At 35.4% G+C, this 17,784-nt stretch overlaps 1 protein-coding gene across 3 annotated transcripts in view; it reads left to right on the forward strand.

Annotated features, from left to right (window-relative positions):
- Usp15 (ubiquitin specific peptidase 15) overlaps positions 1-17,784 on the forward strand; it is a 97,135-nt gene that overhangs the window by 23,664 nt on the left and 55,687 nt on the right. For all 3 annotated transcript variants that reach the window (XM_050163866.1, XM_050163867.1, XM_050163871.1), the window contains exons 3-6: positions 451-581; positions 6,402-6,528; positions 10,291-10,436; positions 15,202-15,263. In XM_050163866.1, coding sequence (XP_050019823.1) covers positions 451-581; positions 6,402-6,528; positions 10,291-10,436; positions 15,202-15,263 — 466 coding nt within the window. The remainder of the gene's footprint in view (positions 1-450; positions 582-6,401; positions 6,529-10,290; positions 10,437-15,201; positions 15,264-17,784) is intronic.

Genomic DNA, 17,784 nt, shown 5'->3' on the forward strand with positions numbered 1-17,784 from the left:
CCTTGGGAAGCTGAGGATAGGGAACCTGAACTGACCCTATCCTATAGCAATACTGACGAATATCTTTCATATCACCATAGAACCTTCATCTGGTGATGGATGGAGATAGAGACAGAGACCCACACTGGAGCACTGGACTGAGCTCCCAAGGTCCCAATGAGAAGCAGATGGAGGGAGAACACAAGCAAGGATGTCAGGACCACGGGGGGTGCACCCACCCACTGAGACAGTGGGGCTGATCTATTGGGAGCTCACCAAAGCCAGCTGGACTATTTTGAAGAATATTGATTTGAACCTTTTTGGCGTTTTTTTTTTCCCACCCAGAATTCATTATTGCAAATACTTCAGATCACCTTCATGAGTTTCATTAGTTTGTAGTGTATGTAAAGTTTATATTTAGAGATGTGTGCTGTCTCCTATTATGTACTGAGTTTATTTTTTCCTTTGTAGATGGCGATGCCCAGTCACTTAAAGAGCACCTTATTGATGAGTTGGATTACATACTGCTGCCAACCGAGGGCTGGAATAAACTTGTCAGCTGGTACACACTGATGGACGGCCAAGAGCCAATAGCAAGAAAGGTATATTTGAGAATAACTGAGTATAAATATATTTTGTTAAGTAGCTCATGTTGGTAATTCGATGTATTCTGAAGCCGTCTTAACTTACCGTAGGAGAAAAGTGAGGAAAACATTCTTGTGCACTAGGTACTAACAGCTGATAGCGTAGTATAGAAACTTAGCTGCATTCTCACCTCCTAAGGACAGTACTCATGATTGACTGGTTAACACAGAATGACTGTTAACAGTTGAGGACATGAGGACAAAAAGAGGGAGGGACCACTTTTCTATATGGTGCACTGCTTCTTTCCAATTTAAAAACTAAACTAAAAGTTAAAGAAATGTTTTTAACAACATAAAATACTTTAAAAATGAAAATGTAATTTCTTTCAATCTTTTAAAGTTTTACAATTACACTTTAGAAATACTAAAAATGAACTTTTTTGGAACTAAAATGGGTATTACTCTGGTAGAATACCAGATTTAAGGTAAATAAACTGACCTCATATATCTATTGAATGATTGATTCTGATTTGTGTAATGTTAATATAGGTCATTGGTTTTGTCATTCTTGGAGAACTGAATGCTCTGACTTGCTGAAGGATAGCCTTTTAAATATGAAATGGCACTGAAAGAGAAACCTCATTGTTTTAAAAACAGTTTTTCCTTTAAAATATTTTTATAATTTTATATGAATGAATATATAGTGTATTGTTACCCTCTCTTATATCCCAAAACTCACTTTTTTAAATTGTTTTTTATTGCACTATATATTTTTCTCCACTCCCTTCCCTTCTTCTCTCTTCTACCCTCCTCAGTGACCCCCATGCTCTCCATTTACTCAGGAGATCTTGTCTTTTTCACCTTCCTATGTAGATTCAAGTATGTCTCTCTTAGGGTCCTCTCTGATATCTATGTTGTCTGGGGTTGTAGCCTGTAGGCTGGTTTTTTTTTTTTTTTTTTTTTTTTGCTTTATGTCTAAAAATCACTATGAATAAATATATATTTGTCTTTCTGGGTCTGGATTACCTCATTCAATATAGTTTTTTTCTAGATTCATCCGTTTGCTTGCAAATTTCAAGATGTCATTGTTTTTACCACTAGTAGTACTCCATCATGTAAATGTACCACATTTTCTTTATCCATTCTTCGGTTGAGGGGGATATAGGTTGTTTCCAGGTTCTGGCTATTACAAATAATGTTGCTATAAACATAGTTGAACACATGTCTTTGTGGTATGATTGAGCGTCTTTTGGGTATCAACCCAAAAGTGGTTTTGCTAGGTCTTGAGGTAGGTTGTTTCCTAATATTCCATACTGATCAGTATGAAAATTGCCATATTGATTTTTAAAAGCAGCTGTACCAGCTTGCATTCCCACCAGCAATGCAGAAGTGTTCCCTTTACCCCACAACCTCTCCAGCAGAAGTTGTCATCAGTGTTTTTGATTTTGGCCATTCTTACAGGTGTAAGATGGAATCTCAGAGTTGTTTTGATTTGCATTTCTTTGATGACTAAGGATATTGAACACTTCCTTAAGTGTCTTTCAGCCCTTTGAGACATTCTCCTTTCATCTGTGGCGAATTCTCTGTTTCGGTTTATACCCCATTTTTTTAGTGGATTATTTGCTCTTTAGATGACCAGTTTCTTGAGTTCTTTGTATATTTTGGAGATGAGTCCTCTTTTCGATGTGGGGTTGGTGAAGATCTTTTTCCATTCTGTAGACTGCTGTTTTGTCTTGTTGACCATGTTCTTTGCTTTACAGAAGCTTCTCAATTTCAGGAGGTCCCATTTATTGTTTTTCTCAGTGTCTGTGCTGCAGGGGTTATATTAAGGAAGTGGTCTCCTGTGCCACTTTCTCTTCTATGAGGTTCTGTGTGGTTGGTTTTATATCGAAGTCTTTGATCCATTTGGCCTTGACAAAACTCACTTCTTAAAGAAAAGTGTATGTGTATTAAATTCTTTTCCTTATGCCTGGAGTACATTATACACTACAAGTTTCAGTATTGGTACTAGATCTATGAACAAATGCATTGCCTTTTTAAAATTCTTAGTCTTTTTTAAAGGACTTATTGAAGTTTGGTTTTTGAAAACTAAGGAAATGAAAGAGAAAAGAAAGAATCATGGAAAGTTCACACAAAGAAAAGTTTGAGAAGTCAGTTAGAAGTTTGTACATTTGTTCTTAAGGTGATTTCAAATTTTTCAACATGTACTTTTTAAACTTTAAAATACATAAAATTGTCTGGAATTCTTATAGAAATTTATCTTCCCAGTGTTGGCACACACCTTTCATCCCAGCACTTGGCAGGTGGATCTCTGTGAGTTCAATGCCAGCCTGGTCTAGAAGAGCTAGTTCTAGGACAGCTAGGATTGTTACACAGAGAAACCCTATCTCAAAAAACAAAACAAAACAAAGAACCAAACAGAGCAGTGCATCTTCCTCCAAATTGATTCAGTAGGTCTAAGAAGTTGCATTTTACTCTACCCTGAGATAGAGAGAAATAAACACACTAACTGTTCTTGTAGAGTCTGGTGTCCAGCTCTGAATTGTATTAATTTCTGGTTACATTAAAGAATCTATGATACATAAACAAAAGTAACTTTTCGGGACTAAGTTTTTAAACTTTTCAACTAAAGTTAGTGTCAGGCACTCTGCCTTAAAATCAAGATAACCAGAAAACAAGGAAATAAGCAAGAGATGCAGTAAGTGAGCCAAACTGGAAAAGTGACAGTAGACATAGACTGTAAGGGACAGTTCATGGTGACAGTAGACGTAGACTGTAAGGGACAGTTCATGGTGACAGTAGACGTAGACTGTAAGGGACAGTTCATGGTGACAGTAGACGTAGACTGTAAGGGACAGTTCATGGTGACAGTAGACGTAGACTGTAAGGGACAGTTCATGGTGACAGTAGACGTAGACTGTAAGGGACAGTTCATGGTGACAGTAGATGTAGACTGTAAGGGACAGTTCATGGTGACAGTAGACTTAGTAAGCTCAAAAAATAAAAACTTAGTAGCACAAAACTATTAAATAAGATCCCGACACTTCTGAAACTAATAATATAAACAATATACTTTTGAGTGTAGTGGTAAAGAGAGCTGAAAAGTTAATTTTTAAACCAGTGGATGTTAGTAGAAAATATGCAGTGTAGAAATTATACCAAGGAACAGAATATCTTTAAAAAGTGAAGTTGCACTTGGTATAGTGACTAAGTTTAGTCACTATAAGTACCTATCATTGGAATCTTAGGGCAGGTAGGGCTAATACCTGAAGAGGAAATAGCTGAAGTAGTTCCCAAACTGAGAAAGTACTAAATTACAGAGTCAGGAAACACTTTCTCAGACTGAAATAATAAAAACACATAATCAAAAGTTAACAGGACAAAATGATATTCCTCAATATTGTTAGACAAAAGGATACATTGTCCTACAAAAGAGTAAGTCAAAGAAATGATTTCCTAGCAAACAGTGGAAGCCAGGAAGCAGTGCACTATTTTTAGCACTACAAGAATAATTGGCAGTCAAGGATTCTGTGTCCAAGGGAAGGATTTTTCAAAACGGAGTAGTTCTTTATCTTCCTGTGTATTTCCTGACGCTGATCCCCTAGTTTGGGGATACTGGTGTCTTCTAAGCCTGGTGTGACATATTTTAAGATTAAGATGGGAGATCATACAGTGTTTAAGGTGTCTGTTAAGGACATGTGTGTATTCCAGGAAGCCTCCCCCCGCCCCCAGCCAGTAAAATGAGTTCTAAGTGAAGCCATAGCCTAAAACTCGACAGAAACTTCTTGAGAAATCTTAACCCAGATCGCCTAGCTAAACTGCCCACAGATTTTTGGCCCTCAGAAATGATGTGAGATTTTTGCGGTTAGTGAAGCCTTAAAAGATAATTCATCATGTGCAGTAGGTTGTTCAAACTAGCTTAGGAGCCTGGAGTATTAACAAACAGGGACTGTGGTGGCTTTGGCTGTTCAGTGATCAGAAAATATGAGTATCAAAAAAAAAAAAAAAAAAAAGCCTAAAAGGCCGTGAGCAGACTGAGAATTTGCCATTTGAGGAGGGTGCCAGTGAAGATTTAGAGGAAGAGTAGGAAGACCTTGGAAACTATGAGGAATATGATCTTTCTTGCAAATCTCTCTACTACAAACTGAAAGATTTAAAAAAAAAAAAGTATAATGAATTTAGTGATTTGCCAAAGTGGTGCCTAATTCCACTTGTACTGCCTATTGTCTGTATATAAAGATAATGAGCAATTTATTAGATCCTGGGTCATCAGACAAACTCCTGAAATGACAAATGAGAGAAGGTATCCTGGGTGTTTCCAGTTCCTAGTGGAATTAAGCTAGAAATTAGTAACAAAGAGACACTGATCCCCCAGCTATTTACAACAGTACCATTTGAAATCATCAAAACCAGAGAAACTAAATGACAATAAGATGTATCTTATTTGTAACTTAAACAAGTGGTTAAACCACATGGTTCCTGCTGGCGTGTGCCCATGATCTCACTATTCAGTGTTTGGGGGTGGAGATGAGCTGCTTAGGTCACATAGTGAAACTGTTGGCATTTCTGCATAGGAGGACCTTTACAACTAAATGCAAAAAGTGGGAGAAATGAAACCGAAAATCAGTTTCTCAGGTCAAGAAAAGGAAATTTGATTTTAGTGGAGAAATATTGTAATGTGGACTTTAGTGAAGCTAAACAAAGTTACAGTCTATAGTATTTTAGGATTTTACTCAGATATGAGTCTCAGTCCCAAGGTTTCTGTTGGTAAGAATATTTGATTCCTAGTTTTTTTAAATTATCAAATAGCTACGAGAAAATCTTAGAGAAACTCAGTAAATTGTTATATTCTTAAACAGCGTGACTCTGTAAGAGGGCTAAATCATCTTGGTCAGAACTTAAAAGTTTTGCACTGGGAGTTAAGTTATTAAAATGTGAGACATATGGTCTATAAAACTGTTGTCAAGATTTGCAACAAACATGATGAAGACAGCATATCTGAGAAAGCAAAGTTATGTTGGATTATCTAAGAAACTCAAGATAAACTTTTTAAAAACCCTGGGTTGAAACAGTTTTTTCTGAGAGTGAAAGAGAAGTTTTGTGATTCCCATATTGACTTTGACGTGAGCCTGCTGTTTCATGTGCGTCTTTGCGCCTCCCTTTTGCCATATCTGTCTAATGTATCACATATCAGGCCAATTACTATTTTCAGAAACAGTGTTCATGACTGAAATCCTACAGTTAACCTTTAGAAGAGCAAAAGGAAATATACTTATTTCAAAGGTGAACCTAATATAAAATACTTTATTGTCTTATATTTTATTTCTTGCATGCTTGACAGCTTTTCTTTGTTTGTGTGCTACATAGACTTACTAAGTACCCATTTAGAGGTCAGACTAAGTCATTTTAGAGAGTGAAACAAATATATCTATTACAGGGACAGAGTGGTCATTTTAAAAGTCATGTTTTAACATAAATAGTAATAACAGACCTTGTAGATACTATTACATAAAGCTTTGTAAGTTTTCCGTGTCAGAACACTGTTAAAAAGGTAGGCATCTGTCTGTATCTTTATTCATAGCTATATGTGAAAATCATATATAGGAAATTGGTTTACAGTCATTTTGATTTAACTTAGGTAAATTTATTGTTTATGGCATACCAAAATCTTAACAAATTAGTAGAATGCCTTTCTAAACTGTTAATGTTTTAAATTGTTTATAATAGCTTATTATATTTTATTGAATATCTAGTTTTTCTGAGGCTCTGTTAAAGATATGTATTACTATGAGAACTACATTGAGAGAATGCATGCTAACTTGTTTTTGTTTTTTTTAGGTGGTAGAACAGGGTATGTTTGTAAAGCACTGCAAAGTGGAAGTGTATCTCACAGAACTGAAGCTCTGTGAGAATGGAAACATGAACAATGTTGTCACTCGGCGATTTAGCAAAGCTGACACAATAGGTAATGCACAGTCCTGTCCCAAGTCACTGTTTTTAGAGACTTAGTCGTGGTTCTTGGTTGTAGTCTGCTGTGGTACTAATCTGTTTACAGGTAGATTCATAAACACTGTACAGTCTCAGCTTCCATGCATATCTCCTAGCTTATAGTGGACTAGCTTGTTTCTTACTTTTTTATTAAATGAGTTGAATGTTTGGTTATTTTTAATTTAAGAGAATCAAATTTTAAAATTAGCATTTGAACATTGCATGCCTTGTTTGTAACAACAAAATATAAATTTAAGTAGAACTTTATACCATGTTTCAATAAAATTGGCCAAGAATGGGGAATAAAAAGTCAATTGGTATTTTTTTTCATTCCAGGTAAGTAGCCAAGATGGCAGGCTTGATGTTAACGGGTTTTTGTTAATGAGTAAGCTTGAAAAATGTAGTCTCGGGACTGGGGGTGGTGGTGGTGCTCACCTTTAATGCCAGCACTCGAGAGGCAGAGGCAGGCAGATCTCTGTGTGTTTCAGGCCCGCCTGGTCTACAAAGCAAGTTCAAGTTCCAGAACAGCTAGGACTCAGAGAAATCCTGTCTCAAAAAAAAGAAACTTAGAGAGAGAAATAAAAAGAAAAACATAGTTTCAACTATCAGTGGACCTAGTTCTCTATATAGCTTTGTATAAAATTTGACATTGAATTGAGCACATTAAAAATTTTAATTATACATATTATACATGTTAATAGCTTTAATTATGAAATGTTCATACATGTGTGTGATAGAATGACATTCATCCCCATTAGCCTCTTCTGATACCTTTATAATGCACAGTGCTAACAAATATAAACACATTTATCTTCAAATAAAATATTTATTTAAAAGATAAGTGATCTTATTGGAAAATACAAATAATAGAGAAAAGTGACATGCAGAACTCAGCATGCCAGAGAAATTAGTGTATTGTGAAGTTGGGCACTGTCACTGAGAACGCTGACTGGAAGAAAATGAGGGGTGATAGCTGCACTGTATCCATGGTTTTATAGAAGGCCGCTGGACCAGTTTAGCAAAATAGTAAATCATCATGTATGGTCTGTGACCTCTCCTGCCACAGGCTCTTTGCCAGGTTTACAGCACCAAGCATGACTTTGCTCAACTCTAACAGCCCTTAAATCAAGTGGGATGGCTGTTGGTCACCTGTAACTGCAAGATGTTCTTATGCTATTGCTCTCAAGGGCTTACCATGGCTGGGTAAGGCTGTTGGACAATTCTCCCTCAGCAACCTACATATCACCTTGTGGATCTTTGAAAGCCAACTGGAATATAAATAACTACATGCTAGTATAATTAGTAATCATCAGATCTCTAGCAAGTTATAAATTTTGATTTTAACAGAAATGTTATAGAAAATCTGAGTCCGTCAGATACCTTTTTTTAATTATTTGACTTGAAAAAACTCATGAAATCAGCAATTGATTTTAATTTCTGCACTGAAAACAGCCATTAGGAAGTTTTTGCATTAAGTACTAAACAAAAATTTATAGAGGATAAATGTAATTTATACAGAATATCTGTTCAGAAAGTTTCATCTTACATAGATTTTTAACCCATATACTTTAGATATTCTAATACTTTTTAAGGCTACAGACATGGAATATATGTCTTAATATTGTAAATGAACTGAATTTTTGGTAACTTGAAATTTCTTATTGTCAAATGGATGTTTTTCAAACTGCTTGGAATTAGGATAATAAGCAAAAGATTGTGTGTGTGTGTGTGTGTGTGTGTGTGTGTGTGTGTTTTCCCTTTGGTCTTTAAAAACCTTAATTGAAACTAATTTTTTTAAAAGTTGTTGTCTACCTAGAATTAGGAAATTAAATTTTGTGTTTCTAAGTTAATAAAATAGTCTGTTTTCTACCCACACTACCCACATGTTAGTAAAATGATAGTAGTAGACAGTTTGAAATAGTTTAGACTATTAGGGCTTAAATACTTGCCTTTGACTCTTTTACTCTCTAAATTGCTCTAATTGGGCGCTGAGTGTCCAATTAAATTCAACTTCATATGTTTTAGGGCTAACCACTAAGGACACAGTTTGTTGTAAAGCTACTAAAAACTGCTTTTTAAATAAAAATTAATAAGATTGGTTGAATTCATAAGTAAATATTCCTACAAGAAATGTTCTTCACAATTTTCTGTTTTGTGTATTTTAAAAAAATGTTCGTTGACTTCATGAGTAATAGGGTCAGAGTGATATGTGGAAAACACATGCTTAGTCCCTCAGTTCATCTCCAGTGTTTGACACACACACACACAGTCCCAGCCCCTAACTCCCTGTTGTCTTTTGCTGTCATTGTTTTTATTATTTATTTATTTGTTTGTTTGTTTATTTATTTATTTAGAAATCGATTGCTGCAGATAGGCAGGGCAGCAGGCTAAGGAGCATCAGAGCAATGCCTGCAGTCATCTTTAGCTGTACCTGCCCCCTCTGTTAGCACGTGTTGTTTGCAGCCTCTACTTGTTCATTCTCGGGCACACTACAGCAGGGCTAACTCTCTTTTTACTCTTTCTCTCGTGGTCTCTGGTGAGTTCCTCACTGCAAAGTTGAGTGATGATTTAACCATTTTCTTAACCAACCAGCAAAACTGAACATTGTACACTACTTGTCTAGAAACACCACCAGTTCCTTAATTGGAAAGTATTGGTATCACCATACTTGGCCTCCTCTCCCTTGGTCATTCTCTGTTTTTTTTTTGTTTTGTTTTGTTTTTTGTTTTTTTTTTTAATTCATCTGATTCCCTGGCATAAAATATTAATGTTCAAATGAACACTGTTGATTTCAGTTTCAGCCACCTTGTATCTTCATTTATGTATGTTAATAGTTATAGTTATAAGCCGAGCGGTGGTGGCACACGCCTTTAATCCCAGCACTCGGGAGGCAGAGGCAGGCGGATCTCTGTGAGTTCGAGGCCAGCCTGGTCTGCAGAGCAAGTTCCAGGACAGGAACCAAAAGCTACAGAGAAACCCTGTCTCAAAAAAAAAAAAAAAAAAAAAAGAGTTATAGTTATACATGAAGTTAGACTCTTCCCTAGCCCGCATCCCTCTACTTCACCTTTTTCCCATCGTGGTAATCAGTTGCCTCCTCTTACAGTTTCTCAGGTAAAAATTATGGTTGTATCAGGCCAACAATATGGCTATAGTTGTACTTGCAGCCACGCCTGACAATCTCATAATTCCGTCCCTGGAGCTCACATGGTGGAAAGAGAGAACCAACTCACTCAAGTTATCCTCTGATGACGACACCCAGGCATGCACATGCTTCCTCACATACCAATAAATATGCACACACACTAGATATATGTAACAATCATCTTTATTTAAAAAGAAATCGCTAAGAAAAATGGAATGTTTGGATTGTTTCTGTAATCCTACACATAATCTCATAGTATATCTTGGGGATATATTCTCATTCTTTGATGTAAGATACTCGTTAAATTGATTGCATTATGAATATGAATATATTCTAATTTTGGTCTTTTTATCATTCTTTTGTTTCTGCATTCTTTTGCAGTCTAATTCCTCAAATAATCATCTATCAGTGTTAGAATTACCATTTCCCTTTAAAAACACATAGCTGGTCTATGTATTTGCTTATCTGATTTTGCTATTTTATCCTTATTTTATAAATTTATAATGTTTAGACTGGTAAGCATTTACCTCTTTGTAATTAATATACCTATTTTTTTAAATATATTGTATTTACATATCTTCCCTTCTTAAATCTTAGATACAATTGAAAAGGAAATAAGAAAAATCTTCAATATTCCAGATGAGAAGGAGACTAGATTGTGGAACAAGTATATGAGTAATACATTTGAGCCGCTGAATAAACCAGATAGCACCATTCAGGATGCTGGCTTATATCAAGGACAGGTATTTTTGGCAATAATTTTTTTAAGATTTATTTATTTATATTTTATTTGTATGTGTAAGTACCTGCGAGTATGTCTGAACCATGTACATGTCTGGTGCTCATGGACACCAGAAGAGAGCATTGGATCCCTTAAAATTGGAACTGGAGTTACAGGTGGTTGTAAGCTGCCTAATTTGGGTGCTGGGAACTGAACATAGGTCCTCTGCAAGAGCAACAGATGTTCTAACTGCTGAGCCATTTCTCCAGCCCAACAGGAATGCTTATTTTAAATGCAGCTTTTAAATTATTTGTGCCTTTAAAAACTTTGTAAATATTGTGTGATACATGATGAGTCTGTCTCTGGCTACCTCTTTCTAACTCTTTTCTGTCTTCACTGGTCAATAATTGTAATTTCTAGTTTCCTTGTTGAGCTTGGAAACACTCTACTTCTTAGGAATGTTTTCACTGAAAATAGCTAATTTTGTAAGATAGATCAGCGGACTACATAAGGATCAAATAGTCTTTTGTCTCTACTGGCCATATGTAAGTCTCTGTTGCAACTTTGACTCTCCCATTGTAACGGTATAAAAGCAGCCATAGGTGTTGCACAAAGAAGCAGAGACAGCTGTATCACAAATAAACTGGTTTAACAGAGCTGTAGGCTTAGGGAACTGTAGCTTTTCTATCGCTGTTGGACCTATTAGCTCCCAATTTGATCTTCCCTTTTGGTATAGTCTAAAATAATTAAATATAGTGAGAAATTACGTATACATATATAGTGTTTCATCACAATTAGCAACAGAATCTACCTTGTAGCTATCTCTTCAACTAATTTCTATTTCTTTCCCAGCCCTTGTCTTTCATAGTCAACATGCCTTGTTACCTCCAGTTTCTTACATATTCGTGTAGTCTTACTTCACTAGAATATTCATTCTAAGATGTAAATCTGACTCTTTGCCTCTCATAAACTTTTCCTGGCTCCGTAAAGGTTATGAAGTCCAGACTCCTTAACCAATGTGCAGGTCATGGTTTAGCTCTTTGTCTAGTTGTCTATCTTTAGACTATCCTTGTCTTTTGGTTGTCATAGTATTCCTACAGTGAGCTTTTGAATGCATTGTTCATGTACCTGGTGTACCATTCTTCCCATTTCCCTGCATCTATCCCGTAAAAAATTATTTTAACTGTCAGGTTGCATCAATTTATCCTTCAAGTTTCAGCCCCAAAACACAGCTCTATACCTGTCCTTATTTTTATCAGTATCCGTTTATCTTTATTTAAGAAAAATTTCTCCCCTACTTTCTGTATTGATTTATTAGTATCTTTTAAAAATATACTAAGGTTCATATTTTGATTAGCGTTTGTTGTTTTAATTACTAGTACCTAATACAATGACTTGTGATTCAATGTGTAGATAACTTTTTTCTGTCAGTTTATTTGAAAATTACTATTAACATCAATAATATAGTTATTTTTAAAAACTCAGAGAAACTGAGATGAATTGTTAGTAAATATCTGCTATATATCAAGTATTATACTAGACTGTCAAAGACAGTTTGGTTAGCTGGGGAAGTAGTCAGGTGTTCCAAGTCTTACTATGCAAGCCTAAGGACCTGAGTTTGATCCCCAGCTGGGGAACTAGTCCATTGTGCTGAGTGCTTGCTACGCTAGCGATGGAGACAAGCAAATCCTGGGCTTCCTCGTTGAAGCAGCCTCATGTAATGGGCAAACCTAGGTTCCAGTGAGAGCCAGTCCTCAGCAGGTGACTCACTATGGTGACTCTGATACCTGACGCTGACCTTGGCTGCACAGGCTTGTGCCCACACACGCTCATTCATTAAAATCTTCTAAAGAAAGAAAAATGGTGACATTAGCCATATAATTCCCTCCAGAATCTCAAAAACATTAATGATTTTCAAACTTATTTTAGCCATTCTTAAGTGAAACTGAAGTTCATTATTCGCAGTAGGAGAGTTGCCTGATTGAAGATCTTATAAGACATAATCTCCTTGACAGCTAATGGTTCCCTTCATCTTCCACTGGACACGAACCTCTGCCCAGGTTACCATCTATTGGTACTTGAAGTAGGAACATAATTTGAAATTTGGTAGAGTTAATTCAGTCAATAGTTTAGGGGCCTTACGAAATGGACATTATTTTCCCCGCACATAGAAAAATGGTAGTCTTATAAAGTTAAAGAATTTGATATTCTTGATGATACACATTTGTCCAATTGAAGATTAGACTTGAATGAGAGAATTAAGCTAGTTTTAATAAGATTAAATATTTGTGAGGACTTGTTCATTTGGGAGAAGGTACGTTTCCAATAATATAAATTAAGATTTTCAGATAAAGAAAACTGTGTGTGTTCTATGTGTACAGAGACCAGAGGAGAATATCAGTGTCAGCTTCTCAGTATATACCTTCTTTCTTTGATAGGACTCTCACTGAACCCAAAGCTCGCTGTTTCAAGTACCCAACAGCCCACCCAACCCAGTGCTGGGTTATAGGCATATGTACCACGGCTAGCTTTTGTGTGTGCATACCAAGCACACCTAGCAGGCACTCTTGGCTACTGAGCCATCTCCCAAATCCAAAAAACACCCTCCTGCCCTCTCCACCTTTACTGTATGTTAAGTACCCTGATTAGAAAGTGAGCATAGAACTGGAGAAATGGCTCAGTGCTTAATAGCGTGTGTTGCTCTTGAAGAGGACCTGAGTTTGGTTCTCAGCAGCTATGTGGGTGACTTGCAGTCACCTGTACCTCCAGTTCCAGAGGGTTCAATGCCTTGTCTGGCCTCTGTAGGTTCCTGGACTTGTGTGCATGTCCCAGTACATACACAAAACTGTACATTACTCAAAAATAAACAGTTTAAAAAATTTTAAGAGAGAAATACAGTACAAAAGCACTTACCTCCGCATACTGGTGTATTTTTTCCTGCCTCCCTTTGATGTATGTATAATTTAAATTTGGAATTTTTCTTAAATTTTAACAATAAGCAAAACATTATTCAGAAAATGATCTGAATACAGAAAATTATTTAAATAAAGGAGTGAATTTTATTCTTGTGGTTTATTACTATCTGTAGCTATAAAATGTTTAATTTTAAGTAAAAATGCTATTAAATATTAAAATGTTATTGCTAAATGATAATGCATAACTTTGGGAGTTTTTATAGCTGAAATTCCTTGTTTGAAATTTTTCCAGAGGTACCTAGTATTTATGAATATGTGGATATGGTTTATGTATGTCACTATAGTTGCAAGTTGTAGTAAAGAAAATCTTTTAAGCTAAGAATCACTCAATAAATTCTACTTAATAAATCTTTGAAAATATATACTTCCTATTAAGATGATAACTAGAAAATTGAGATAATGGGTAAACTGGTAGGTAAGGAGAAGAACATCAAAGGGGTCAGGATGATAGGTGCTTGGTGCAACACACATTGAGTGTATGAAATCCATTAGTCAAAGGCAACTTTAATATTTAGTCTACATGAATGCTGTCTCAACAAGTTACGTGAATTTTTTGAATGAGTATTTCAATGTCAATTACATTTCACACTTTATATTTATCTATTGCATTCTTTGTGATTATGGTGAAAAGCCAATTTATAAATGGTCTGGAAACACATAGTCCTCCAGGGAGAGTTGCTGTGAGGATTTAGGACAGCATGCAAAATTGCAGCTATTCATTTGTGGTATACTATATTTCAGTTCATGGTCTCTTGCATTGTAGGTTTACCGTGAAAATTTAGATTTTTAATTTCTCCTTAGTAATATCACAAATTAATAAGTATTTTTAAATTAAGATTTTCTTCCTTACATGATTCATCCCTAACAAAAAAATAGAAGAAAAGGCCTCTTTTTTAACCTGGATCATAAAAGGGAAAGACGTTAGGGATGTTTTGCGAAAATAAGAAAAGTATAGTTTCTGGTGTGCAGGCATACAGGCAGTCAGAACACTGTAAATGTAATAAATCTTTTTTTAAAAAGTATAGCTTTATCTTGGCATGGATCTTTTATTGACCTAGATGATTTTTGTCTATCTGAGACAAGCTGTAGCAGGGTACTTGAGTTAACTGTAATTTGATTCTGGATTCTTATCAGTGTGACTATCAGTTATGTACTAAAAGTTTTCATAATTTAAGGCTGTCAAGATGGATCAGTGGGTAAAGACACTTGTTGCTAAGTCTGACTGAGGCCCATGCACACTGGAGGAAAAGAAATGACTCCCACAAGTTGTCCTCGCATCTCCATGTGTGATCAAGGCACATACATGCCCATAGAGCATGGGTGCCTACACATATAGGCAGCCATACATACTTTAAACAAATACATAAAACTAACAAAAACTATTTCTAATAAAGATTTCAGAATTTACAAAAATAATGTAAATGAATACTAACTTTAAATTATAAGTAATCTATAGTTTGGAATTTTTTGCTACTGTTTATCAATAATATTTGCATAATAATAATTAAATCATGATAGCGCCACTGATAGAACATCTGTATCCTATGTTACAAGTGTAGATACAATTTGAAAGCATACATGTTCAACACATAAACAACTTATGACCAGTCTATTATTTGACTTACTTACACTTTCTTGAAGTTACAGAAACTGATTTTTTTTCTTTTTTTCTTTCCTATCAACACTGACTTTTATTTCAGACCATTTTGTCTGTTGCATCCTTAAATAATCAGTTACTTTAGTAGCTTATCTCCTGAAACTGTCTGACTTCATAGCTGTGCACAAACACCCTTTATTGTGTCGTGTTTGCAGGTGTTAGTGATAGAACAAAAAAATGAAGATGGAACGTGGCCAAGGGGTCCTTCTGCTCCTAAGTAAGTGCTTCTCTTGGGGTTTGTTGCATGATGTTGAAATGTGGATTCAGACACTGAAGTCCAAAATGAGAGCAAAGCCTAATGAATGTTGCAATACATATCCTTTATCTTTTATACTTTATTCTTGGAGAATGTTTCTAAGTTTACACGTAGATTAATATGGTACAAATTTAAAACCTTCAAGGTAAAATCACTTTTAGAATAAATGATAGTGTAATAATGTTGTGTATAATATAGTCAGATCCTTAAGTATTTGTTTTTTTCTCTTGAAGTATTTTTGTGATGTTGAAGTACACCTGTTAGTGAAATGCTTCTTTTATGAAAGACAGCCTGGAGTGAGAGTAGTATTTCCATTATACAAATGTCTTAGAATTTAAGTGTCTAAGTAGACAGTGTCTGGACTATTGAGTTGCTTTTGATGGTAAATGAAGGAAGAGTTGAGAATCTTTTCCAAATTGTAAGATCTATACTGTATTATCAATGACACTTAAACCTACTTATAATATATAAGCTTCAAATCTCTGAGAAGTAATACATGTGTCTATAGTTGATCTATTTCTGTAGCCTACAGAGACCCTTTATATCACACCAGGTTCACTCTGCAAATACTGTGCTAAGTGAGATAAATGAGAACTACAGATAGCTTCATATCTACTCACATTTGCTTGATGCCAAATAAGTTCGAGGAAAATTTAATTTTCTGTAACTCAGAATTTCAGGTTCTCTGAGGGATTGTAGACCTGAATTTTGAAAAATTTCAAAAATAATGATATAATTAAATTACTGATATATTAGGTGCAGACATAGCAAATTTGTAAAAGCAAACAGCCTTGTCACTCGACTACAGATTTTCTTCCTAAGGAAATGCACCTTCAGTAAGAATGTGCACTTTTCATCTTCTGTGCAGTGTTTATTGTGTTGTTATTGTTCTGATTGTTTATGAGTTGTTGCCTAAATATATTACTTATGTAAAGGTGTGTATTGTTCAATGCCCTGCTTAGTTGAATATAAGGGTAGACTTTTGAGTAAAATCAAACTTTTTATAGGAAAAAGTGAAAGCGTGTGAATTGAATCATGGATTTCTTAACAGGTAGATATTTGGAAATTATGGACTTTTGAGAATATTCACGTTAGTGTTTAATCAAAACCACTGTTTTTGTTTTTCTCACTTATGTTTAGATTGCTATACATTTGCTGAATCTTGAAACAGTTTTTGAAACAATAAAATTGACTGAGTGACATACTCAAATATCAAGAGTTCTAAAGTTTGAGAAACCTTTTCTGTATAGAATTGATGGCTTCACCTGGCTCTCTCCTTTTTCCATTCCTTTTATTATTAAAAAACAACAACAAGGTGTTGCCTGTTGCCTAGACTGACCTTGAACTCTGGAGCTCTGGTGCCACTCTTGTCTCAGTTTCCTAAAGTTAGGACTATATGCTATAGACCAAGTCTATTTTCAGTCCAAATAGATTTTCCCCATTTTAGTTTGTTCAGATTGCTGAAATACTGCTATTATGTCAGAGTAAAAAACAATTTCTCAATGCCTAGTACACCATACTGATGTATATATTGGTGAGTGCAAGTGTAGTACTGGAGTTGCATGAAGTACAGCTACCAGGTTAGTAAGAGTACTTGCAAAAGAAGTCTAAGTATCATTTCATCTAAAATAGAAACACACAATAATGTATCTCTGTTGTCACATCATGATTTACCAGAATATTTTCACTTGTGTATGAAAAGATTCCTAGAAAGCTAATGATAAAAGAAAATTCTCCTAGTTTAAGAAAGCCTATGTAGCAAAACTCAGTAGCAGTAAACATTGTTGTCCATTGTGAAATTTAAACACCCTTCAATTAAGACAGAAGATAGATAAATTCACTATCGACACATAATACAAAAGGACCTTAACACTAATGATCAAATAATCTACTTGAAAACCTAGATGGGAAGAGCAAACCAAATGGTTGTTCAGTGCCAAATGATCTGCCAGGAAAACATACATCTAAGTGACATATCTAATGTATGTATATACGTATATAGTAACAATTAATGAAAGATGAGGCCGTAAATTTAAAGGAAAAGAGGGGACAGCATATGAGAGGGTTTGAAGTGAGGAAAGAGAAGGGGGAAATGTTGTAATTACATGATAATCTCAAAAAAGTCTAGATCAGCAAACTGCTGAAAGCTGTGAGAACTGAGCCGATGGCAGCAGGCCTTTTTTCTTGCCAGGGGCCAGTGATCTTTTCTCAGTAGGATAACTGATGGAGACCTTCAGTGTTGTGGGTCGTGTGAGCTGAGGCTCTGCTGATGTGGCACACTGCCTAGCCTTGTTAGCACAGAGATGTGATTGTATTGAGGGAGTTTTATTTATATGGAAGCGAAAAGCTTGTATTTATTTTACGAGCCATACATCTGTGAACTCTGGTGTATATTAGTACTGAACTGTGTAGAAAATTAAACAACATAAATGTGAATAAGGATGCACAAATTTATTTGGTAGACTACTGAGAATTAGTACAA

This window comes from Alexandromys fortis, unplaced genomic scaffold (genome assembly GCF_014885135.2).
Source record: "Alexandromys fortis isolate MF-2015 unplaced genomic scaffold, M_Fortis_MF-2015_v1.1 scaffold_125, whole genome shotgun sequence".
NCBI lineage: Eukaryota > Metazoa > Chordata > Mammalia > Rodentia > Cricetidae > Alexandromys > Alexandromys fortis.